The sequence below is a fragment of the Pseudopipra pipra genome, chromosome 9, assembly GCF_036250125.1.
Source record: "Pseudopipra pipra isolate bDixPip1 chromosome 9, bDixPip1.hap1, whole genome shotgun sequence".
Taxonomy (NCBI): domain Eukaryota; kingdom Metazoa; phylum Chordata; class Aves; order Passeriformes; family Pipridae; genus Pseudopipra; species Pseudopipra pipra.
In genome coordinates, this window is record NC_087557.1 from 24,091,699 (window position 1) to 24,118,855 (window position 27,157).

The following is a 27,157-nucleotide window of genomic DNA, read 5'->3' on the forward strand; positions in this document are numbered from 1 at the left end:
GGCAGTGCTCTGGCCTTTTCTTTATCACCCAAGGAGAATATGCCAGAAGGGACAGAGTGGTGTTGTGCTGTATAATAATGTGAGGTTCAAAGGCTGCAGCTTTGCACGTTTAGAGATTAAAGATAATATAACTGGAAATGTAACAATAGTACGTTCTGAATATTTAAAGTGCTGCGTAATAAAGAACATGCAAGGAGAGATTAATATTGTTAAAGGACTATGAATTACAGGCTATTTGATGATTTTATTCTCATTCCTGAGGGCTGCGTTAGGTCAGGAGGAGCAGATGGAAACTTTTTGCTGGGACACAGTTACTTGACAGCTTCCTTCTGCATCATGTGAAGGCTCCATTGGCAGATTTTCTAATTTGCCAGGGAGATGTAGCTCTCTCTTCCGCCTTCTGCCTGCTTTTCCTACACTGTCTTATGGTGGCAGTGTTATGAATGTAATCTTTTCTAGTTTCTTCATCTTTAAGTGGTGTTTCCCAGCTGTCTTTCTCAATTTATAAGCAGCCAATTACTTTTAGCTGAGATGTAAAAGGGAATATTTACCAGGAGGAGTTCAGTCTTCTAACTGCTCTGCTCAGATGACTCCCTGCCTCCCATTCTTTCACTTTGGTCCCTGGCAGCTCAGGCACTCTTGGAGGAAACCAGCAGGTTTTCCATTAATTTTTCTTTGTTGATTCTATGTGCTGGATTGCAAACAACCTGACTGATCTTAACTGCGATGGGTATATGGGGGCTCTTAATCAAAGTGGCACTCGAGTGAAACTGAGGAAATGGGTTTCCTCTGGCTGCTCCTCTGAACTACAGGTCTCATGATGCAGAGGGATGAATTTTATCAAGTGACAGGATCATGGCCATGCAGATACACAGATGCCCCACCCAGGTCTAAGTTTGCCTCTGGTGTTACCAGGCTTTAAGCAATTTGTATCAGGATTCTGCTAAAAAACATCCAGCTAAAAATACCATAAGTAGCAATTATACATTTAAAGAAACCAATTTACATGCCACAGATTGCTGTCTGTGGGTAATTATTCAGTCTAAAACAAATAACCTAGAGGTTGCAAATAATAATTTTGCTTAAAAAATAATAGCATGCATTATTTAATGTCTACATTTTTGTATTATGATAAAGTAAGAAATGGTCTAAATTCTCTTTGTTCTGTTGTACTAATTCTCAAAGAGAATGAGTTTCAAATTTCTTCCCTGGGAAGACTGAGGATTTATATGCTGAATGTTGACCTGGATATACATATTTTTTAATCTGGGATTTATATACCTGTGAATATATATAATAGAAAGCCTGACAGACCCTTTAACTGTGGTGTCACTAATACATTGATATAATTTGTTACTTCAGCTAAGGTGTTTTGCCTCAAGAGGTGGAATACTTTTATATATGGAAAGGTCAGTTTTAATTAATAAGCTGTTTTCATCATTCAGGGACAATATGAATTGCTTGTAACATTTGTGTGAAATAGTTTTCAATATAAAAATAAAACAAATTGAGCTTTATGTCACATTTATCATCCCCCATAACCCATTTAAATGTCAAAAAAATCACTACAGACCAAAAGTCTATTTCTAGAAGCCTTAGTAGCCCTATTTATCAGAGTGAAATAAGATATTATCATCCCATTATCCCATCACATGCCTTCTGCACTTGAAGACATATGCATTTCTTCTAATTTTCTGTAACACTGAAAATAGTTTTTCTGTTGTAAAATATTTGTCCAAACAGTAAATGGTGAAGATAATGCTGAGCCAATATCAGAGGAATGAACAGGTAATTATATTAGCATGTATTTCTTTCACTATAAATGCATAATATAATATACAGTTATTAACTTTCGTGTACATTTCTCAAATGAAAAAACAATTAGTGTTCATCCATCCCTTTTTGGAAATAAATTTTTTTGCAGACTGCAATTTGTTAGTATAATTTTCCTGTAAAGGACAAAACTTTCAATGTATATGCTACTGATATATTTTGACAAAAATCATGCCATTGTATAGAACATTTGTGTCCTTACATATTTTATCATAAAATAAACTTCACATTTAAAAAAATTTCTTTATTTAAGTTCTTTCTGTGAGTTTTGTGTCCTAAGCAAGCGAGGCTCAGATATTCACATGCCTCCGTGGGTGAATGTCTCTTCCTTCTAATAATTCTAAAATTTCAAGTATGAGTTGGATTGAACAGTCTCAAAGGTTCTAAGTTCATTTAAGATGCATAAAAATAGGCAGCAGGATGGAGGAGAAAGATCCCATTAATGCTGATAGCTGGGAAGATGCTTGTGAGGATTGTAATAAAATAAGAAGCTGGTGAGGAGTTCAATTCCAGGGAATCCATGCAGGATTTAGGTACTAGAGAGCTCCCACCAAAAGAAGTGGCTCCAGCTGAATATCAGAGTATTGCATAGAGAGTGTTCAGCCACAGGTCATACCTGGGCAAGAAGCCAGGCTGTGTGGGTAGTTACTTAGGGGGACTTTAACATATGATGCCATTATTATATCCAAATTCTTAAATAGGCTTTGAAAAGAAAAGAGTTCATTTACTGGTGCATGTGTTAAATGGTGCAAATTTTATGCTCTGTAGAAATGTATGGGGTAATAAGCCTTCTACTGGTTTTTAGATATGTATTTTTTGGTCTATGCTCATGCCTTTTTTTTTTCCCACTTTTACTGTGCCAGGCAGTGCCCCGGGAAGTGACGATATCATAGCAGGGAACGTGAGCAAGTACATTGTTCTCCCAGCTGCTTATTCTGGACAGCCTAAAAAAGGACATCTTATATTTGATGCCTGTTTTGAAAGTGGTAAGTATTCTCAGCATTATTTTCTGTTACCTAGCTGTCAATGTGTTAACACTTTTAACTCTATCACTCATCTTTGTATAAAGTGTCTGAATTATGAGGAAGAGTTACATTAAATACTACTTAACAAAGTTATCTGATTCCCTTCAGTCAATGCCATAAAAGCAGACTGTTCAAATGTCAATGGTAGTGAAGTTTGCTGCTAACCTACAATGAATGTTTCAGCAGGTCCATCTTTAACCACATCTAGATACATTCTGTTGTTATATCCAGTATTTATAGACCACTAATCTAAGATGTATTTAAAATGTGCTATTTTAAAATTTAATTTAGAAGTTTAGTAGGGCAGTTAACGTCATAAAGTGCCAAGACCATCCTTGCATAGTGAGGAGATTTTACAAATGTGTAGATACTGTCTTTAAATGTATTTTTTTGTGTTTCTTGTGGCCTGATTCTGTACTGCTGAGGTTGATGGAAGTTCTGCCTCTGATGTCAGTAGAAGGAGAATTAAAATTTAGGAAGCTACAGGAAACTGAAAGAGAAATTATTTTTTACAAGAGTTATAGTTAGCATAATAATTTAAAGAATAGTTGTAATCACGTATGTTTATATGCATGTGGGGTATGTAGGTAAATATCTATATGAATATGTAGCATTGTATACATTTTTATGTTACATACATGTGTGCTTCCAGATTTTTAGCTTAGATCTATTATTAGTGGCTTTCAGACCTACAGAACACCGTTAAACACCATATGCACAGAAGGCATTTGGCAGGATAAACTATAGTTTTCAGCATGGTTTATGTGAGAGGTGTTGGTAATGCCAAAACTGCTACAGTGTCTCGTAAAATGAGCTTTTTATGAAGAGTTACGTCCCTCAGGGTAGAACACTGGCTGCCAGTTCCTGGATAAATATTAAATTGAGTTATTTAAATCCTGTGATTATATTATGTAAAAAAAGTGCAAATGATGCAGTGAATAATAATGAGTATCTTCTTTTTAAGGTGTGTCTCTGGAGGTTCAGACAATAATATGTGTTTTTAAAAATACTTTGGGTGCTATTTCATAAGAGCTATATGGTATTTTGCATTTTGTATCAGGAAATGGCTTATGGAATGAATCAGTTGGCCAAGCTGAGAAATTTACTGTGCTAAGCTGCTCTGCAATGAAAAGGATCAGTAGCAACCATCAAATTATTTGTGAAGTAATGTGAATCCTTGCATGATGGTTTAATTCCAGTTTTTGAACAATGGAATTAATTACATTTTTCCATGAAAACATTTAATCAGTTCAAAGGTAACATTCATATTTTGTATACTCTGACAATAATAGCATGTGATAGAGGCAGGTGCTTTTGAAATACTCTGTTTATTTACATTGTAGCATGATGAGGCTCTGATGTTGCTTTGCATATTCACACACTTCCAAAATACAAATATGAATGAAATGAATACCTTCATTTACTTTCTTGTGATGATGATGTATTAGCAAGAATGAGAGTAATATTGTGTACACTTCATATGTAAATTCACTTTATCTTTTGTTATATGTCAGCCAAGTAATTGCTTAGAGTACTTTTACTGGTCAAAGCAAATTAACTGATTATTGGATAATTTATGAAATTGTTATTAATGTAAAAATCTGTCCCCTCCTGTTATCCAAACAACGGTATGCAGCATTTGTAAGGACTGCAGTGATGCTCTTTGAGTACCACCTTAAAATGGTAATATCCTATTGAAATTGCCTTTTTCAAAGGACAAATTATAAAACTGGTCCCACCTGGAGCATTGCACCCAGCTCTGGGGTCCCCACTGCAAGAAATACGTGGACCTCAGGAGTCCAGAGGAGGCCACAAGGATGCTCTGAGGGCTGGAGCACCTCTGCTGTGGAGACAGGCAGGGAGAGCTGGGGCTGTTCAGCCTGGAGAGGAGGAGGCTCTGGGCAGACCTTGTTGTGGCCTCTCAGCATGGGAAGGGGGCAGACATTGGCACGGGTTGCCCAGAGAAGCTGTGGGTGCCCTGTCCCTGGAAGTGTTCAAGGCCAGGCTGGATGGGGCTTGGAGCAACCTGGGATAGCGGAAGGTGTCACTGCCCATTGTAGGGGGATTGGAATGAGATGATCTTTAAGGTCCCTTCCAACCCAAACCATTCTATGATTCTAAAATAGAAGTTGTGTTAAATGTGATTCCATAAGTGGCTTTCCTTTCTTTGGCTGCATTCCTATTTTCTTGACAGATCTGGTTGATAGAACTGAACATTCCCTTCTAGACCTATTTTTCAATGACTATGATTTTATATTGTAGAAATGGAAGTGAATACCCTTCAGAATAGAAAAACATTACTAAGCTTGTAGAAATCAGGAAATATATTATCACATACAGAAGAAATGCTATTTAATGGTTTCATTTTGGTAATGGCTATCATTATTGTATTAAAAAGTGTTGAAAAGTATGAATTTGTTTGAGACTGAGAGCTGTGTTTTATGCAGTCTGAAAACCAATATCCATCTTGGTGTTTTGAAGTGTCTTGCTTTCAAAAAATCATGAAGAATAGAAATGAAATGGGGACTGGGATTTCTTTTTAGCCCACTCTGTTGTTGAGAAGCAAAATACCCTAGTTTTGCCATTCCTGGCAGATGTTTATGTATCTGAGTTTCACTGAGAAAGCAGCAATCCATTCTAATGCTGCAATTTGCTCAGTGTAAGAAACATTTGCTTTCTATGTAGAAATGTTCTTACCACAAAGGCATTAATTCTTGTCCAGTCCTATAGGCACAGAAAGCAGATTATTCCTTTCTTCTTCAACTTAATGGAAAGCTGCTATCATATCTTTCCTTGGCCTTTCCCTTCTCAGGTTAAATTACTGCTATTTTTTCCAGTGGTTCCTTAGTGCTCACATTTTCCAAATTTTCTATCATTCCTTATTTCCTCTGGCCTATCTCCAGCTGTTTTGTGCCTTTCTTGATTGGCAGTGGTCCAAGGTGAGCATGATACTCGGATAAGATGGTGCCAATACCATGTGGAGTTTATTACATGACATGCCTTGCCATCTATTTACTTCTGCTTTTCACAATCTTTTTCACAATAGCATGGCACTGTTGACTTATAAAAAATTTGTGATCCCTTATACTGTCCAGGTCCTTTTCAGAAGGAGAGCTGCCTAACCAGTTGGTGGCTTGCACTTTACTCACCCTTAATGAATCTATTACTGGTGAAAAAATCATCGCTGTAAAATAAAAATGAAGAATGGTGGCTGAACACTTTATCTTATTAATAACAGACAGAGGAGTAAAGAAAAGAGAAAATTATCAACTTGCAAGTATGTCAGGAATTTGTGTTTCCCATAGCTAGTGTCCTGCCTGGAATCTTCCTTGTTATCTTTAATGCTCAAGAATATATACAGCCAGACCAAACTTTTTACATTGATTTATCATTAGCATAAAAGAAACTGATGACAATTCAGATTTGTTGCATACCACAACATAATTTTTGGATAATGTCAGTTTTCACAAGATTTAGTTTCAGGGAAAAATCGAAGCAGTTATCTATGCACAGAACAAATTTAAAGGAAATAAATGTCACATTTGAAATGTACACATTTGGTCAGTTGTAATTCTGTTTCCTAATATTCATTAAGGCATTAAATTATTAACACAGTTGCAATTTAGCAGCAATGCAGTACTGTACAAATGTTTGCCTCTCATCCTACCTGTTCTGGCAAAATGGGAATTTTCCCTCTGGGGAAAAGGATTTATTCACTTCTGCTATACAAAGAAGTCCTTACGGATTGAGCCAGGCCCAGATTTTTGTATAAAATTGTTCTTCAGGGAATCTGTCCTCTCATACCAAGGTGAATTGGTATTTCAGACATTTTGTCTAAAGGACTTCAGAGTTTAGTTTAGGCAGCTGCCCCTACTGTCTTGTGTTGCCTTATTGTGTGTGATTTCTGGTGGCATCCATTTAGTCAGCAGCCTATTTTGTGTTGTGGCTAAGACTTGTTGTTATTTGCTTAGTCATTTTTTCCTGTACAAGATGTTTTTGGAGATGATACCTCCAGTGCTGGAAGCCAGTTGTTTTTCTGGGAACTTACATATCTGCAGTAGCTTTGCTTCTGTGTGAGGTAACAAACTTTTAATTAATTAATTTTACATGATGCACAAAAAGCTTTTTATATGTATTTTGCAAAGTGAACAAAGAAAACATAAAAAAAAAAAGTCTCAGCTCTTAAAAAAAACCTCACCTTTTTTCTCATTGTGCCAAGTCTGTTTGCTGGGTGTAGCCACAAGTTGCCTTCCTGGCTCCATCCCAGGGGGATTTCCAGGTGGGCTCTAAATGCCTGTGGCTGTTGCCTCCCCAGGCTCTTGGTGTAGAGACCTGGCATATGAAAAGCTTGTGTTGGCACTGCCAGCTGGGCCTTCACTGCAGAAAAATGCAAGGCAAGTTCAAATCTTGCTCCTTGTGTTTGGTGTGATCTGGGTTAGCAGTCACCAGGGGGGTGTTGGTTGGTCACTCCGGCCTGTCCATCCGGGTGTATCCCAGTGCCTTCTGCCTTGGATGTCTCTGGGAATGTGGGAGGAAGCTGGAGTTAGGCTGGGACGTGTTGTGAGGATGGGGAAAAAAACCCAAGCTCGACAGTTTCTGCTGCTTGTGGCTCCAATTGCTTGTTTCATAATTACTTTTGAGGATTGAAGGAGCAGTGTTGGCTCACAGAGGTTCGTAAATCTCAGCATTCACACTGTTAAATGCAAGGGCTTTTAATAAGGCATTGAAAATATATATTTTGGCTTGTTAGTCAACTATAATGCTGCTTAACTGTTAAAAAATACTGTGTTTCTCGAAATTAAAAATGAAGCTGCTGTCTGCTTTTATTCTCATTTCAACCAAAAAGTGGAACTCCGCCAAGAGTCATTAAATCTTCTATCCTTTGGATGAATTCTTATTTTTTTATGAAAAAATGTTATGATTGGGTAATTTCTGTGTTGTGGTTTATGTTCAAAAGGTTGTAATTAAAGTTTTGTAAAATTTTAGATTCAATCTCAATTACTGTAAACCTCATATTATTCTGTTAACTGCTGTACCACCACCTTGCAGTGAAAATTATTGACAAACATTAGTTTGTCTTTTCCAACAGCAGGTTCGTAAAATATTTTACATTAGAAACCTGATAAAAAATTCAGTGCTGATGGATTGCAAATTATATTAATCAGTTGGAAAAAGTTAAGATTTACAATGTATTAAGAGATCTCATATGACTGAGAAGTACCCTCGTATCATTTTTGTTAAGGTTTTAAATATCTTCCTATATTTCAAAAATAGGGTAATGTACTTATAAAACACTTTGCACAACACTCAGAATTGCAGTAAGTGATTGTAATTCCGCTGATCTCATTGTAACCACTTACAGGCGTGAAATAGGCCATTGAGCTTTACCATGAAAGATATCTTTTGAACAAAAGCACAGATAATATAGGATGGATTGCCCTTTGGGAGTGCCTGTGTCCCAGTTGTTAAGACTTGACTTGTAACTTTAGACAGCTAAAATTAGGGGAGATTAATCTTAGTTGTGATTAATAAAATACTGTAAAGTTTGAGTTGCAAAACATTTTCTGAAACAGCCACTTTTGTTTGTAAAAGATTTAAAAAGGAAAACTAAGATGATACAGAACATGATACTGTTAACATTATGCTCGAAGGAAAACTGAAATCCACCCTAGGAAATAGTTGAGTTTGGGCCATCTTAATATACAACTGTAATATGCTTCCAAAATTATGAAACAATCTGATCCTCTGTGTGCTTATGTTTAAGTGGACAGAAATTCCCTTTTTCCCCTTGATTTCAGTGGCACTGCTACGGTATCCTAGAACAGGAATAAAGAAATTCAGGCCAATATCATAATGGCACATCACTAGAAATAAAAAAGTGCAAGAACTCTTTAAAGCTACTTTCTTCTAGTGTAAAAAATCTTTTGGTAGTAGACTGAACTGTGTTTTGGAGCAAAACCTAGTTGTTATTCCAAATTTTCTATCATGTAGGGCTGGAATCACTAAGTCAGGTAGAACTTCCACTTACAGGCTTCCACTTCTGTAAGAATGCTCATCTGAAAAGCAGAAACAAAGGAATGAAAGTGGATGTGTTATTTCAGTAATGTCTGTTTTCCCCCTGCTTTTGTGGCATCGAGGTGTGTCCAATTAATGAAACACTTTAGTTATTTCCTTATTTGTTGACAGTAATTTATGCCATATTTCACAGAAAGGTATTAAGTGGTTATTGCTACCAGTGGGGATAATTTAGCAAATGTTTCCCATTTCTGAACATATTTGTTCCCAGTTCAGAGCAGAGTTACTCTATCAGAGTATCGATACCTTTGGACTCCTGCAAGTTAGAAGTCTCAAAACCCCTGAGAACAAAGGACTGCTTTTAATTTTTTGTGTGTTTTAATGATGACTCAAGGCATAGATTAATGGATGTAGCATGCACAGAGTGATATCAGTTAACATATATGACATTACTCAGATGTCTCAAACTCCGGAAAAAGCATGTGAATGATTTATGGAATTGATATTAATCTCTTTCCAGTAAATGCATTACTAAAGTTACATGGGAAATTGATGTTACTGCTGTAATGCCAAATTAATTTCTTTCTTGCTAGGTCAGCATTGCAAATGGAACTAAATATTAACCTTTTAAATATCTAAACAGATACAATATGGAAGACATTTTTACAAATGGGGGAGTGCTTGGTGTCGATGTGATCCCAGCTAACACATATGGCATTAGTGAGGTATCATAACTTGGGGGAAATAGATATTAGTGACTTCTGGAGCTGATGAGAATGCAAGAAGTATTAGTGTAATAGCAAGAGTAAAGAATTAGGATGTTATTTGTAGTTATTGTGCTGATTATAATTTCCACAGTCAGTTTACCATCTGATTCTCTTGCTCCCTTTTTCAGGACCAAGCCTTTCCTCCCGCAGACAGGAGATGTTTGTGTCTCCTCAGCTGTGTACAAGCACACTAAAGTGTTGATTTGCAGTTTGATTGACCTGAAAGGGACCAGAATAAGCCACTGGAAATGAAAACAGAAATGTCTGTGATCAGATAATTGTAAGTGCAGAGGAAATTTTCAATGGCCTCCGGATAAGAAACAGTCAAATAGAGTAGGAATCCGTAGTAAGGAAAAGAGAAAACTGAGGAATAACATATTAGTGGTCGATAAAATCATGATTCTTAGTCAAAATGTCAGTGAATATGAAACAGTGGTTCCCTGTGTGTTCTCTTTGTACAAAAACTAAGGGCTGTCAAATGAAACTAGCAGTTAACATGTGGAAAGCAAACAAAGGAGAACGGCTCCTCACATAGTTTAATTAAGCTGTGGAGCTTCTTCCTGCAGGACCTTGTGGGTGCTAAAAGTTGACATGTGTCATGCTTTCAAACACAAAAAACGACTGACAAGACCAGGAAAGAAAAATCAGTTGAGAGCTGAACACTGACACCATTTTTGGCTCAGAAGGTTCATAAATTGTGCATTCTAAATCGGGAATTATACTGGGAAGTGTCTTCAAATGATTGTTTTGTTTCCATGCTGTTCTCCAGGGATCCATTTCTGGCAGTTACTGAGCTGGACATTGATCTCACCTGATAGATACATCTGGTTGACTGGTTAATCACTGTTAGTAGCTATGATAATATTCTGTCATTTTCTAAAAATAGATTGGAGGTTATTGTTGCAGGCCAAAATTAACATAATGCAAAACTATAGTTTGATCAGATAATAGGAAGGAAAATGTTAGAGTTGTTGTTTCCATTCAAACTAATTTTCTTAGGAGGACAGTGGTTGAGGATGGTGTGCTGACATCAACAGTTGTCCAGAAACAACCTGATGTAGATCTGTTCTTTACATTTCCCACTGTACATTCCTGATACTTACATTCCTATCAGTGTTTAAGGTGTTGGTGGGATTTTTGTGAGCTTGCTCTTGGACAGAGAAGGAATTAAAAAAAACCCAACAAACCCTCAACAACAAAGATACTTTATACAAAGATGGTTAAGTAATTTTTGACAATAAGCAAAAAGGTTTTTGTATATACCAGGTTCTGAGATAAATTTCTCAGTTTCCATTTTTCTGGCTCTGTTCAAAATTTTCCATCTGGAAAAATGATAGAGGGAAATGCAAGAAAGAATAGCAATGTCCCTGCCAGTGTGAAGGAACATTACATTACACTGAACAAATATCCTTATCTGAATGTACAATCACTGAAATAAATGCAGCTGTGTTTATTTCAGCATAATCAGATATATTTGAATATAAAATCATTGACATAAATGCAGCTGTGTTTATTTCAAACTGCACATGTTAATATGAACATGAATGTGACATCAGTTAATCCCTCAGGAATGTACAGAGGTATGTATATACAGGGACACAATAGAGGCCTGGGACAGTTGAAAGTGCAAAGAAAAAACTCTAGATGAGTTTGTGCTTTACCTAAAAATTTTTTTAACAGCATTGGAAGTCGCTGATGAGGAGATGCAAAATTCTTCTCATATAAAAGCCCTGGATTTGAATAAATCTGTGGTTGCTCTATAGAATAACAGGTGACCTCTGCCTCAGTTACTGACTAAGGAAATAATTGCTTTGAATAATTGCTTCTTAAAATAGAGAATCGTGTTAGTCTTGAGTGATTGGTAGGTTCAGGTCAATCTCTTCTGATGGGCACAGTGCAGACCTTAACTTTACCTTGGGTTTTTATCTGATTTTGAGCCTTTAAAACAGCTGACAACCACCCTTCCAGAATTTCATCTTGCTGGGTTCTCAAACCCAGGGAAAATGCAGTGTAGAGCAGTGCCAGTGGAAAAATTTTGGCACTGTTTATTTTGTCAGGGAGGCTTCTCCTTGCTATTTCCCCAAAGTAGTTCTTTGCCTTCACTGTCCTGTTTATGTGCTTAACCTCTGCCTTTTTAAATCAGAACCCTTCAGAACTAGAAGAAATTGAAAAGTGTTCTTTATTCTGCTTATGCAGGTGGTACTATAGACTAGCACAATGAATGGCTGTGCTCAGAATAAAAGGGAAAGTGGCATCAGAACAGTAAATATTTTGGAGCTAAAAGGTATTGGAAAGGCTTTATTTTCATCTGAGAGAACACTGAAATATTCTGCTTGACTAAATAGTGGTATTTTGTTCAGTTAGTTCAATAACCTGTAATATTATCCCCGTTTTGCAGAAGACAGTAGCACAAAAGACCTGGTTCTTGACTGCCTAGTGCCTTTTGTAGGGAATTTCAGCTGTGTGAAGTGAGTGCAAAATGGCTGAGAAATGTTGAGAGTGCTTTGCATCAGATCCGTGTGAGCCAAATGCTGAATGAAGTGTAGGAAATTTCATATCTTGTATTATGTCTCCTAGATTTGATCAAACAGTGATGCTATGAAGAATAGGGGAACAGAAGGAGAGGGCTGAGTAATATTTCTTGTACTTCCTTCTCTGCTCCAGATACATGAACACCTTTCACAGAGTCCCGGAATGGATCAGGTTGGAAGGGACCACAGTGGGTCAGCTGGTGCCACCTCCCTGCTCCAGCAGGGTCATCCCAGAGCACATGGCACAGGGTTGCATCCAGACAGCTCTTGAATATCTCCAGTGAGGGAGACTCCACACCCTCTCTGGGGAATCTGTTGCAGTGCATGGCCCAGTAAAGAAGTTCTTCCTCATATTTGCCTGGAACTTCCTGTGCATGAGTTCCTGCCCATTGTCTCTTGCTTGGCAGCCCTGAGAGGAGCCTGGTCCATCCTCTGACACCCCCCTTCAGATGCTGATGGGATTGTTGAAGTCCCCTCTCAGTTGTCTCTTCTTGAGGGTGAACGGGCCCAGCTCCCTCAGACTTCCCTCATAAATTGTATCCATGTTTGATTGATTTTGTCAGTGACTGTCACAGGCTGCCCACAGGGACTGTGGAGTCTCCATCCAAACCTGAGTAGATGCAGTATGGAGCAGCTTCTTCTGCTGACCCTGCTCTAGGACTAGACAATCCCCAAAGATCCCTTAGAGATCCCTTAGAAGATTAACACTTTCTTTTTTTCATCCCTGAAATTAGAATACACTTCAGATAGATTCTGCTCTTGTTGTTATCTAAATCATTTTAAAATTCTTTACTGCCTGCTGTTACAAAGTTAACAAGCCAAATTAAGATCTTTGCTTGTTTGAGCTGCCACTAATGTAGGAAGAGACAAAACACTGTGAAATCCATAGTGGTCTGTACTTTTGAAAGAATATTGGTAGAAAAACATATTTTAGAAGAAGTGTTTCTGCATAAACAAAAAGTATTTGCATTCTTGAATGCAAATGGATACTATCTGATTTTAGAAGAAAATATTTGACAGTATTTTGCTCAGCCTAACAGGAATTTGGATACAAGTTAATAGGTGGGAAACACATTGTTTTGGATACATGCAGCGCTTCATTTTGCATTTATTGATTCTGTTTAGTAACCTAATAGCCTGGTAGGTTCAGCCTTTAGCATGCTAATTTTGATTTAGTGTTTGTATTTCTGAAAACAAACTGGGAACAAACCATAAATTATCCAGTAGCTGTTCTTTAGACAGCTACTGGAATTCCAGGATCTACTACAGTAACATAATGTGAAGGGAAATTACCATAATATATTAAGGGTTATTATTATATTCTAACAATTTCTGGTAGAATCACATCTCTGTTTCTCTCATCTGAAAGTGTAGGATAGCTTTTTCGTAAGAAGTATGATTTATTCTGTTTAAAAAAAAATTGGGTTTGTTTATTATTGCTACTGTACTATGTTATGAATAATTCATTTTTAGTAGCCTTTTCTAAGATTGTAAATGAATGTCAAATTCCAGATGTGAAAAACTTTTAAGCCTTTTTCATAAATGCAGTATAAAATATAGAGAGCTAAAAAATAATACATCTAGGTTTCTTTTTTCCTTTCAGTATTTTGGTGTTCAGCCTAAGAAATTATGTTCACAGTGAGTTTTTTAAACGATTGACTAATAATTTTTTTTGGACACTCGTGTTCTTTTTTCTGCCTTTCTTCTTATTTGTAGTTTTTATTTACTTATGTTAAGGTCCAATTATATAATGCTTTACATATATATTTCATATTACTCCTAAATTGTATAATGACATATTTTCAATGCTCTCGTGAATATAAAATTGCAGGTATACCTGTGCTGGGCTGGCTGCCACTTGTGTAGGCACAGGCAGATTAGATTTCTTAGCAGTGTTAGCACAGCCCCAAACATCTCGAGACTGGATAAATACTGAGCTGGTGAGTTCACTCTTGAGTTTTGTGCTGTTACAGACACATTGCTGTGAGAATACTTGGTGTCTGAGCTGGGTTGTAGATGTGCTCCGCATTACAAGCAAAGACAAGGAATGGGGCAGCGATGTTATAATCAATTTATGCTTTCATCTGAAAAATAAAAGCTGATAGCAAGTTGCAACTCGACTTTTGGTCATTACTGTGTGTATTTTCTGCAGTCCTTCTGTCCCAAATCTTCGTTGGTGAAGCCTAGACATGAAGTCTGTTGCAGTAGCTTGGGGATTGATCCATTCTCACTCATCCCAGACACTTGTCATTACTTGATTATCACTGTGTCATCCTGCCCCTTAGTTCTCTTTCCTCTCTGCATTTGTGTAAATGTAGTTGCTGAAGTATCTTCTTTTGTATGTTGAGAGAGTGCTGAGCCCCACTTCTTGAGCCTGTACGTTGAATGCTATATCAAATTAAACCTCGTTATCCTCATCTCTAGGACTTCATGTTATTTGTTTTGTTTTTCATTATTCCCATCTGTGTGCTCTTCTTTATCCATTTGGATTTAGGCATCCATTTATTTCCTTCCCTCATATTTGCATTTGCATTTCCATCAGCAAACAGTTTTGTCCCTTTCATTTAAGTCATGGTTTCCCATTTTCACATGATTTCCTCTACAAGTATCCCTTCCTTGAAAGGTTTTCTTAAATCTGCCTTTCCAAAATTCCTCCTGGTTTTTATATATGTGTGTGTATATATATTTTACATATATATATATGTAATATTTAAAGGAATTGAGGTTCTGATGTTTGGTGATCATTTGTCCTTAATCAGTTTGCATGTTCTCTTGGACAAGGAATGTTTCTTACCCAAAGCTTCAACTTAGCTGTGCCCTCCAAATATTTTCTACAGCACAGGGGGTCTGTGTTGACAGGTGCCAAATCTTCAGTGCCTGGTCCAGGGCGGAAATCAGTGGAAAAAAATCTCTGCAAAACTACAATTTCTGTTGGCTTTGGGTGAGACCATAAACTTGTGACATTTTCTATGAATTAGTAGTCACGTGGAAATGGGGCAAATATTCTGTTCCTGGGTGGGTCTGGGATCTGTCAGAGTGAATGCCAGAAGAAAGAGAACGGGTCAGATGGCAGGAAAAGAAGAACATTCTGAGTGATTACCAGAAGTTCCATTCAAAGTGTCTGTCCAATATGTCTGCAGTGAAACAATCATTATGGCATCTCAATACTTCTTAGGATGTGAATACATGACTTCCAAGACCTCTAATTTTATTTTCTTTTTAGAATATTAGCCTGGTTAATAATAACTTAATGCTTACAGCCTTTTACTGCGGGAGATCACCCTGTGCTTTAGCAGGTGCTTTTGTTTTCATTTTATAGTTTCAGAAATCTGAGGCTTGCAGAAGTTCAGAGCTTCAGTGCTATACAGTAGAATCCCCATTTGAAGCATTTTGACATTATCTTCTTTGAAGCACACTAATTGGATTTAAGCCCACACCTTTGATTACTCTTTAAAACTGAACAAAGTATGTGTCATCCTGAATCACGGTGGATAAGACGGACTTTCCTTTGTAGGGATGCTATTTTAGAGTCTGCCATGCTTCAACAGATATTAGGAATAATAGATACTATTTCAGATATAATGTAACAATAACTGATATTATTTCAGCAGTACAGGAAAACTTAAATACTGTTGGAAGAATTGTGCTAGGTTATCTCCTCTGAGTCAGACTAATGAAGAATGAACCAGCTGAGTAAAGAAAGAGGAGGGAGAACAAGTGTTATCTTTTGCAACCTATTCAGTTTTGGCTGATTTAACCAAGATGAGGAGAAAAGCAATATTGTGTTCTTTGACAGTACTGTAACAAGCTTTGTTAACTGATAATAATAACTGGAAGACATATGTTAAATTGTTGATTCATATGAGAAAGGAAGAATGCTGAAATCAGAAAATTGTAATTTGATAATTGTGATTTAGTCTTTTTTATCTATGTGGCTTCATAGAGATAGCAAATACAGGCTAGTATATTTTAACAAAATAAAATTCCCAAGTGTATGGATTAGAAAATTTGGAGAGAATTCAGTGTTGCCTGATTAATGCAATCCAATGTTGCTTTACTGTGGATGCTACATTTGGAATATTTAATTATTGTATTATTTATTTTATATCTATATCTATCTGTAAATATATATATACATTTCATTATAATATTACTACCTCAGCAGCTTCTTATATATACTCAGAGGGTATACTATTAGAAGTAAAATACAGTATAAGAAAAAAGCAATGTGTTTAGTTGTTATTTTAATTGAAAAGGTTTGATACTTCTTTAGGTTCTCACATGGAGGTAAATTGGCACCTCTTTTTAGTGACCCAGACTAATCTTGAATAGAAATAGTACTGCTAAGTCTGTGTATGTCACTGCTTTTGAAGACTCAAAAGCAACACTGGAACTATAGAATTGACCAAGGCCATTGCATGTCTGTGAGAAACATTAATGCAGCTCAACCATCACTGTAAGTTAATTTAAGTACTAATTGCTTTAAAAATACTGGTTTGTTTTCTGGTTTTGTAAAATAACTTGTGAGATTCTGTCTGTTTAGAAAATCTACATCTTTCTTTTTGGAGAAATATGTTCCTACCAAAACCAGACCCATTGAGAATAAATTCGGAGATACAGTCAAATAAAAGTAAATTTAGTTTTAATCCACTTAATTAGAATGCTAAATCAAGCTTAAGTGGGCATCTTGATAGGCTAGAAAGTTCTGAATATCAAAATATTACTAGAGCAGAAAAAGTCAGTATGTGATATGATTGACTTTGTCTGTTAATACAGGAACATATCTACAGCTCGTGCCTTTATGTAGCCCAAACCTCCCACTTAACTCACCATCCAAAGTTTGGCAAATAGTTTATTGACTCAAAAGTGCCTCTGACTATACCCTGCATTTCAGCCTATTCATAGCCATGAGTAATATGGGAATAACTGCTCAGCTCTTGTCTTATGATTATATTTCTCAGTGCAGAATAAAGGAAGATGGAGGCAGCTGAGCTGGAGACCTGCTGCAGGGTTAAGATCTGTGCCTCCTCATTAGGAACAAACTGATGTCAATAAGACCAAGGGCTACCTCTCTGTGTTAGCAGATGGATGGAGATCAGACCTGCTGTGTGATGGAACAGCTCAGGAAGAGAAGCTGAGAACCACACTTCCAAATGCTCTGGCTTTCCTGTCAGCTAGAAGGAGCTTACTTGCCCCTGTTTCATGGGCATAGTCCTCCTCCTGGCTCCCTGTCTTATTCCCTTCCACTCCCCTCTGGGATCCCACTAGGGTGCAATTCCCAGTTTTGACAGTCAGGAGGGTGTTGGTTGGATTGAGACTCAGCTGGCAGAGGTGCTGTGCTTTTTCCACTGTAGCAGCAGCATTTGGGTAAGAGGAAATGGGACTTAAAATAATAGTCACATTTCCTAGGAATTTTAAAATCATAGTCTCCTCCAGGTTTTGTGTGTTTCAGATGAAGGTGAAAAGTAAAACAAAAGCAGAAGGGAAGGTATGAGATTTTGTTGGCGTGAGGGAAGAGGGAAGCTCTGAAATCCTTAGTTACAAAGGCCCTCCTTTGGTATCTTCTCTGCCTTTCAAGAGGAGCTAGATACTAAGGACACACTGAGAAGGATCTTCCTGGTGTTATGAATCCTGTGATCAACTGTAGCATCTGAGTTGTCCCCACCTGAATACAGAGCATGTGAGAATCAGATGTTAGGGACAACCAGAGAGAGAGTTTGAGGATATCTTTTACATGTTTAATTTGATGAAGTTTTCTATTTAAAACCACTCAAAGAGATGTTATTTGTTTCATTTCTGCCCTGTTAGAAGGGGAATGACAGAGCAAAGTGGATATACAAGGAGTAGATGCAGGGTTGGCCATGGAGGTGACAGTATTTTTCTGGGGATCCAGTGGAGGCTATCTAGAATTTGTTGCAAGTTGTGAGAACAGTATCTGCTTGTAGGAGCACAGTGGGCAGGGGAGATCTCTTTTGATTTTTATTCCTTTTTACTTAGTCATTTTGAGTTTTCTTTATTTAAAAGCCAATTAATCTAGTTTATTATATAGTAAAAAACTCTGCTTTTTGTTGGAAAGCTTTATTGGCTTTTTGGAATACTCACTTATAAGAGAAAGACCCAGGCAGTTCAATTTCAATAATATGTCTGACTCAGAGTCTCATCCCATCCATCTTAAACCCATTTTCTTTCTCTAATCACCTGCATGCCCTCGTCACAGTTCCCAGGCTTGCTTTGCTTGTACAGTATTTGCAATTTGCACTCCTTAGATACCTGCTTGTCTGATAGACAAGGCAAATGGTGTTTCTTTTGTGAATCAAGCACAGGGGGCTGTGTCCAGGAGGATACTCACTTGAGTTCTTACTACCTGAACCACTGGGAGAAGCTTCCTTTAGTGAACTAAAGCTTGAGACTGTCTGAGGATGGAGAAAACACATTGCTGTCTTTTTGTCACACTGATGCTCTCCAGTCTGTTGCTGAGCAGACCAATTTTATATGTCTCCAAACATGTGGAATCAAATTACTTATGATCATTGTATAATTATTGTAACCTGAAATTTTGGCAACGTAGGACAGACATGTAACCAACCACACCCTCCAAACAAGCCATTACTTTGAAAGTGGTTTGGTGTTTGCATGGTTAGAGACAGGACCTTAACAGCTTGGTTCTGCAGAGAAATACTGCTAAACCCCAAAATCTCATAAAGGAAAGTTGCACATTTTTAATTTATATAGCAGTGTATTTGAAGGTATAGATATATCCAAATGTCTATGGATATGAATCTGATTATCATAGAAATTCCTGTTTGTATGGATGTAGCTACTTTAAAAATACTCTCAGCTGATTAATATTTAAGATTAGCATTTACTGTTAATGCAATACATTGAATTGTAAAAGGTATATCTATTGTAGAATACAGATTTTCATTGCTACTGCCACTTTATAACAGTCTTCTGTCAACTTTCTGCCTTGCCCTCTCCTTGCCCTCCTCTCTCCCCATGTTTTAGGCATCATTTTCTGATGAAATCCTCATTTTGTGTTAACATGGGGAGTAAAATAATATGTTGATGTCTTGGATATCAGTTGGTGTTCTGATGATCCCTGAGTAGAGAGAGTGATGTGCTGTCACTCTCTCCATAACTGTCCAAGGTTGAGAATTTTATTACATCTTTCAAAATGTCTTTTCACTTTCATCTGAAAATGAAAATAAGTTGAATAAAATCCAGTTTATGTTGGAGCTGGGCTGTGAATTCACTTCTTTGTATAAAATTAAACTCGATTTCCTGAGGAGTTTTTTTCTGTTAATACAACTTTACTTCCTGCTTTATGACAATTATCATATATGGCTTTTTTTTGTTGTTGTTTTACTGCCACAGTTTGAAGTGAGAGCATTAAGTTAAATTAATTTGACTTTGGTTGGCAAACGGCGATAGTAGCACTTTAACAGCTGTTTGCTTTCCTGGATTGTCCTTGGTGCTGAAATTGCTTTTGTATCTAAACAGCAAAATGTGTTTATAGGGCTACAGAATATGGAGATAAATTTAGCCTGTCAAACAGATATTATTGGGGCTTTTTTGTGCTGTGTTTCTGGGAGTGAATCCTGACTACAGTGCTTTAATTCCAAGCTGTGTGTGCCTTTGGACATCTTACAGGACTGTTTGTGGAGCTTTTCTCTTTGATTTATGACCTTGCCTGTATGGACTTCTGATCAGATTTTAGTCTCATTTAGTGCAAGAGGGGCTAATTATGAAAGTGACAAAGATTCTTTCATTGTGCTAAAGCTTTTTGAATGACAAAAGGGGGCTTTAAATTAAAATGAACTTTAACAAGGCATTTTCACATTGAAGTGATACACACTCTACCACTGATAGAGTAATTCATTTTCAACCCTTTCTGATTCTATAAACACATTGTCTCACAAGATCAGTAATTTTTTACCTCTCAGGCTAATGAAGAGTGGATGGCAGACCAATGAATTCTCTTTTTGCAGAACTGTTTTGACATTCTTAATTTTTTCTTAAATATCAAAGAAAGGACAAAGAGCTGCGATTTTATTGCATTAATATTAATAATCATTTATCTGCCAGAAAAACATTTAAATATCACTTGACATTTGCAGAGAAAGATTAATGTTTAATTTACTACAAACATAGAAATACTTTGAAATAAAAGGAAACGCTTCTGGATTTGGCAAAATGAAAAAAAACCAAAAAACAAAACTAAGACAGACATTCAGATATAAAAAAATATTGTAACCATAGCAGGAGTCAAAAACATGTTGGTGCCATCTAAAATGTCAATATTTAAATTATCACTTCTGATTGAAAAAATAACATCAATGAGATAGTTTTTTAAGGTCTAATTTAAGCTTTAACTAAACAAAGATAAATGAGGGTGAGCAGTTTTCGGTTCCATCCACGTGGGTACAGTTAGGAAGGCCTGCTATAAACTCTATCAGTGTTATAAAAACAAACCATCATAGTGTAGTTCCTTGTTTCTGCATAATTGTGTATGGTACAATGGAGTAAAGTTAGGGTTTGAACAGCACTGGCATTTCAGAATTATTGTTAAGGCTGGAAGTCCAGGAGGGCTTCCAGAACTGGCTGGGGTCTGGAGGAGAGGAAAATACCAAGGCACAGGAGTCAGAAAATTGTATAAGTGAAAATACAGCAACAAGTTCCATTACCTGCAGAAGGATCAAAATGCTGTATAATAAAGAGAAAAGTACAGAAATCACCTTGTTCTACAAACGAATGTCAGCTGAGGAGCTGCAGAGGAGGAGGAGGAGATGAGCAGGGAAGTTGTGTATCAGTCTAATCTGATGAAATGGCTAAAAATGTACCTAGACTCCAGGAAAGTCTATCTGTAAATTTTATCATGGAGATTATATGGTAAGATATCCCTTTTAGGCAATGAAATAATGGGATTAATGTATTGAATGAGAATAACATTTTTAGCACCCAAAATGGTTTTGTGACTGGATTGATAATGGCATAGAGAATCAAATTCAGTTTTATAATAAACTCAAACAAGACTGTTTCTTCTGCAAAAGCTGTATATAGGGCAGATATTGTCAGATTCAGTATATGTACTGGAAGTCTATCCTTACAGTACCTTTTTTCAAGGATTTTTTTGGTATAAAGTAAAGACAGTTATGGATATAAAGCCAGTAATTTCTTAGTTAAAGAAGATTCTAATTCAGGATCTATTTCGAAGAGGAAGATTCTTTTACAAGGCAATACCTGGAGCCTTTCCATTTATACTCTTTAATAAAAAACCTTCAAATTTGTTTAGAGCTCTGGTGACTTTTTAGAGGCCCTTGGGAATATAATTTAACTATAGGTCTCCCAACTGATAGAGATTTCCATCTATTCCTTTTCACTCAAGTGTCAGTCTGTAGTTATACTGCGGAAGGATTCCCCTGGAAAAATGGTGATTCCATCTCAGGCACCAAACTAGGCCAAAAGCAGAATTACAGCATTACTGTGCAGTAATACATCAACAGGAATATCCTCTCTTGGAGGATGAAAGAACTTTGTTCGCTTTTTGCGTTACAGGAATTCTCAGGGTCTTTGCAAAATGATGAATATATTGAGTAGGAAGCATTACATAAGTAGGAGTGCTGTAATGTACTGAAGGATAAAGAATATACAGCTTTTAACACTTTTCACCATTTATCATATGTTTTTTTGCACGCCCGTGATGTCTCGGCGGCAGGTAAATATGAGAATGTTTTACCTTAGAGGCTAAAGATAACAACAGATTTCAGTGCTGGACACTGAGCATTGGGCCCTAACAAAGTGAGTATTTAGAGAGATGTTTCTGTCTGCCACACACCAGTGATGGTACAGCCCACTGTGGTGCAGCAGTTCGTATTCCCTGATCTGCCTCGGTGGTTGCTTCCGTGGTTAAGGCTGCAGACGTTGTTATAATTTATTTATTAACTTATTAATTATTTATTTAGGATAGCACCCATTATATGCTAAGTGACTTCCAAACAGAAATTTCCCCAAATGCTTTTCCTTTAAGAGGTCTGCTTTGAAAGATGTGATACATGCACAGCCGTGAGAGACCCATTTTGGGAGCACACGCTTTGTTAAAGAAAGCTGAGTTTCGTGACACTAATGCAAAACCTCTTTGTATTCTGATTTTCCTTTAACAAAGGTTCACTGCTGTGGATAAATAACTGCCCATCTGTCATTGGAGGCCTTTGGGGAATTGATAAAGAGGGAGCAGAGAAATCTGTTTTTCTGGGGATTTGGTGGATTTGGTGTAGTGGGTGTGCAATGGCCATCTTAGGGCGCAGGCCTCTGATTTTTAAGCACTCTTGACACTCCTCTCTAAGCTGATGCATTGCTACTTTATCACTGCCAGTTTGTGTATTTACATGATTTTGTGACTTTTAGGAGAATTTGTCCTGCAGTCTTGGGCTCTGCTGATTTTTTTGGTAATTTATAAGAATCTCACAGATGCAGGAGAAGGAGTCAAGAGACTGACTCCATTTTATCTGTCCTTTGCAATTTCCCCACACAGTGAACATTGACATTTTATTCTTTGCAGCACCGGGGTTTTTAGGTCCTTTAACTGAAAGCATCAGTATTTATCGATAAGGGCAATTTTGAAATTAGGCTCCTTGGCTGCAAGTGATTAAATATCAATCTCATTTGATCAAAACTATCGAATTCTTTCAGCAAGATTTTATTGTATAATTTCTTAATACATATGTAAGCCTGTAATATATATATATATATATACACATATACAATATATACAATGGTATTTGTAGTATTTGGGATATCTGTGGCTTGTCTTTTGTGCTATTTTGCTCATGGTGGTTTTTGAGCAATCATGATCACAAAATCTTCAGGATTACTTGTTGCTGTTTTTCATTGTGCTGTAAACTGGGATCACCATTAAGACTGCTCTACTTAAGAAACATAAGGAGGCAGAAAATATTCCAGTTCTAGTTGCTTGTGTTGTCTTTCCAAATGGCCTTGTTTACTCTTCTGGATTATCTTTAAAAGAAAGTTGCAAGTGATGTAAGTAGGTGGCCTTTGGGATTAACACATGCTGGAGCTTTACAATTACTTATATTGTGAAATCCGTAGTAGTATCCTCATTGCAGGAGGAGCCTCAAAACTACTGCTTAATAAATTTTAATCCCTGTATTCCCCCTTCCCCCTTGCCCAGACATCATTCAAACATCTGTGACCAAGAAAAGTATTTTTTTCCGAAAGGAAGAACTCATCCTAAAACTGTCCATTGGCAGCACTGTCCAGACTACTAAAATATGAGAATCTTTTTGTAACTGTTTTTAGTAAAAAAAATCACAGCATTTCCTGCCCCACCCACCCTTTCTTTATATTCAGCTAACAGATGTAAGATGGTTTTTGACCCTCTCCTTTTCAACCAGTCCTTCTTTCTTACAGGTTTCCAGTTCCCTTAATTTTCTATGTGGAAGATAATTCTGCCTCCTACTCTAATTCAGATAAAAGTTTTAATTTATAAAACTCCTGTGGGTGTTTCAGTCTAGGCCACACATCATTAATATTTCTGCAGTTAAACTCAATACGAAAGAATTAAAGATTTATTCATTACACTTGTTTGGGACCACTGAGAAGCAGTGACTGTGTTTCCAGATCCTATGGGCAGGATGCCCTGAGGAAATGGGTCCAATTTACTTTACTTATATCACTTGTGAGGAAAAATATTGGAAAGAGTGGAACTTGGACTGTGATCCTGAAAAGGTGTGGAAAATCAGATCTGCCTCTCGTTGTTATGCATTGGGAGCAACACCATTAAAATGAGTATTGTTACACTAAAAGAGACAAACAAACAAGTGGAGACCCATAACTCTTAGATACCCAAAAAATAAATACAACTTGTTTTAATGCTATATTCAGAGATCAAAGAGGAAAGTATAAAGGTAGAATTTTCCTGTGCTGTCATTCCCAATTAGATTTTATCACGTTGTCTACTTACAATAAAAGCTCAGTCAGAATTGCTTGGCCTCTAAAAGTTTTGCATTCATATGTACATCTCAGTCTACTCTTTCCAGAGATGGGACCTGGCCTTTTACCAGCTGCTTCTGAGAGCTAAGATGGTCATTGTTCCAGTACAGTCTTTTTCACAAAAACTACTGATTTACTGTCCTTTGGATGTCACAACTGATAAAAACTTAAAACATAAAGGAAATAACAATTTCATCTCGCTTAATTGAGGAGGGAAGATAGGAAAGAGACTACAAATCAAGTCTTGCCATGTACTTTTGAAATGCTTTGCCTATTTGATAGTCTGGACTGTTTTTCAAAGGTAATCTGGATTTGACCAAAAGCACAGTCATGACCATTGCTATGGTTCTAACTGTTTCAGTTAAAACATCAATTTTTTAAAAGAATACTATATTGCTGAAGAGTACTGAGGTTTTTTTTGCAAAATATTGATGTAACTATGGCGGTGTAGGTATGACTTTGTATTGCAGAGCTTGATATGTGCAATTTTAATAATTTAGACCATAATTTACAGATGTTCTATATGTGGTTTTTATGATATTGTATTTTTTTTTTCAAATCATGTGCTTTGAGGTTTCAGGAATCTGGGTCTGACATCTGTTCTGGGCAAGAGTCCAGCAGATGATGCAAAAACTGTCATAGGTTTCAGAGATCATCACTATTTCATTAGATTTTTTTTTTCCTATTTAGAAATCAAATGCTCTTTAGAAGTCATTCAGGACTTCTCAACAAACTGTTTTTTATAAATTCTTTGCTCAGACAAAGAAAGCAAGTGGGAATTTACAACTGATATTCCTAGATGCACTCCTTCCAGAAGATATCTAATCTTTTACTCAATAGAAGTTTTTACAGATCTGAGTCCCTATGATTCCTGTTCCATTTAGAACATATTGATAAAATTTCTTTGCATTATCATCTCAATGTGTTTTATGATCCATAAGGATGAATTCCATTGTGGGTATTCCCTAGTCTACATTTCACCTTATTTTGTGAAATACTGAGTTGCATGAAATATAGATTAATACTGTTTGGCTATCTTGGACTTCATCCCAGGTTCAACTGGTGAAAATGATGTATATTCCAATCTGTTCTTTGGTTGTTTTTGTTTAAAGAATTTGTATAGATTGAAATGCAGCTGCAAGTGTATTAGTGATTTTCTATTGCTTACTTGTCAAGATTTTTATTGTGTGGATGAAAAATAGCATTTCAAAACCTGGCAGCATATTGACAAAAACAGAAGAGCACTTTGTGTAATTCTCTTTTGAAAAACTACCTCTTTTAGAGACAGAGATTGCCTCGGCTACTTCCATTCATATGTATCTTGATCAATAGATTTATTGATAGCTTTTAGCCAAGATTTAATTCTTTTTCTTCTCCTCAGTTCACCATGGTGCTCACTTTTCTGAATTGAGAAACTGGAATTAGTCTCCCATAAGCAAGGCATACAATATGCAAGTGCTCTAGGTGTAAAAGGAGGCATTTGACCTTTTGTTGCTAATCTGTGACAGGTGCAGGCTATTTTCTTCCAAATGGTGTTAATTTTCATGTGCAAATCCACCCCCTGAAACCTGCATTCTATGTCTCCACCACGGGGGAATTGGTGGTCATCACGAGTACTGTAATGGACAGCTGAGAGGGATAATCGCTGATATTTCAGCACATTTTGCTCCCGACTCAGTCGGGTTTAGTAGTGCACTCCTGTTTTCGCTGCTTATTAGGGAGGCTGAAGTTAGTTATTCATTGCCGGACAAAAAAAAAAAAAAAAAAAGTGTCTGGGAAAGTTCATGTGCAGGGAACAGCACATTGTTACAAATTAGTTTCCTTTACCATTTCTGGCAAACTCATTACAAAGTAATCGCGCCCTGCGCTGAAGTGCACTTCCTCTGGGACCAATAACTGTAAATAAGCAGGGCTGCAAGCTGGCTGATAAGTTGTTGTTCTGAAGATAACGGTCCTTTTTAGCAGAGTGTTTGACCTTTTTCTTTATATTGCCTCAGGCTTGTCTAAGACCCTCAAGGTCTATTTTTCATCTTAAAATTCTCTGTGGGCAAGCGCAATGTGTGGTTTTAAGAAGATTTTAGGATTGCTTAACATATCTGTATTTTCTTTTCTAGCATTTTTATGATAATTGTTAGAATGTTTGGTAAGTTTAGCTAGCATTTTCTTAAGCAGGTTTTCTTTCTTTGTGTAAAGTACACTTTTTATTGATGTAGGAAGCAATATACATTAATATTTTATGAGGACTAAGTGTATGTTGCATGATTAATAAAAGAGTATCACTGGGCTTTTTTCTGACTTTTAAAGAAACTTGAAACATGCTATTGACCCCTCTCACTATTCGCATTTTCAGTGTATTGCACTAAACATTACTCTGTAAAGCAATTTTAGCAAATATAATTAAGAATTTCAGCTTGAATGTTTAAAGGAAAGTATGTCTCCTCTTTTCTCAGTATGCTGAGAGTATTGAACAGAACTGTGACTGAAAATTGAGCGTGTCTTAAAAACAAACCCCAAGGCTAAGTGAAAGTCAGTTTATAGACATTTGGGAATTTGATTTGTTCACATCTTCCCATAAGTTTAAAAAGATCTGTGCCAGTATTTCTGTAAAGTAAAATAATAATAGAAAAAGCCCCTGCAACTAATTTCAGAGTGCATAGGAGAGAAAATCCATAATGTTTTGTGAAGTGCTGGCTCGCCTAATAGATTGTTTGTTTTACTTTTAGGATATAGTCAGAAAGCCATTTGACAACCAGATGTGCATTAGACCTGTTAAAAAAAAGTAAACAAGAATTGTTTAGAATGCCAATCAGTTCAGATTTTACTGCTCATAATGTTGTTGGGCTTTTTTCCCTTTCAGGTCAGTTACTCAGTCAGTTCTCTAATCTTACATGTACCTTAAATAACATTATTAATATCTTATGCTTTATAATGTTAACCCCCAAATATAATGCTAATCAAAAATTACGGAGTGACGAGG

General features: G+C 36.7%; 1 protein-coding gene across 8 annotated transcripts in view; it reads left to right on the forward strand.

Annotated features, from left to right (window-relative positions):
* Window positions 1-27,157, forward strand: part of BEND5 (BEN domain containing 5) — a 907,022-nt gene that overhangs the window by 13,314 nt on the left and 866,551 nt on the right. For all 8 annotated transcript variants that reach the window (XM_064665271.1, XM_064665265.1, XM_064665267.1 and 5 more), the window contains exon 2: window positions 2,697-2,819. In XM_064665271.1, the coding sequence (XP_064521341.1) occupies window positions 2,697-2,819 (123 nt within the window). The remainder of the gene's footprint in view (window positions 1-2,696; window positions 2,820-27,157) is intronic.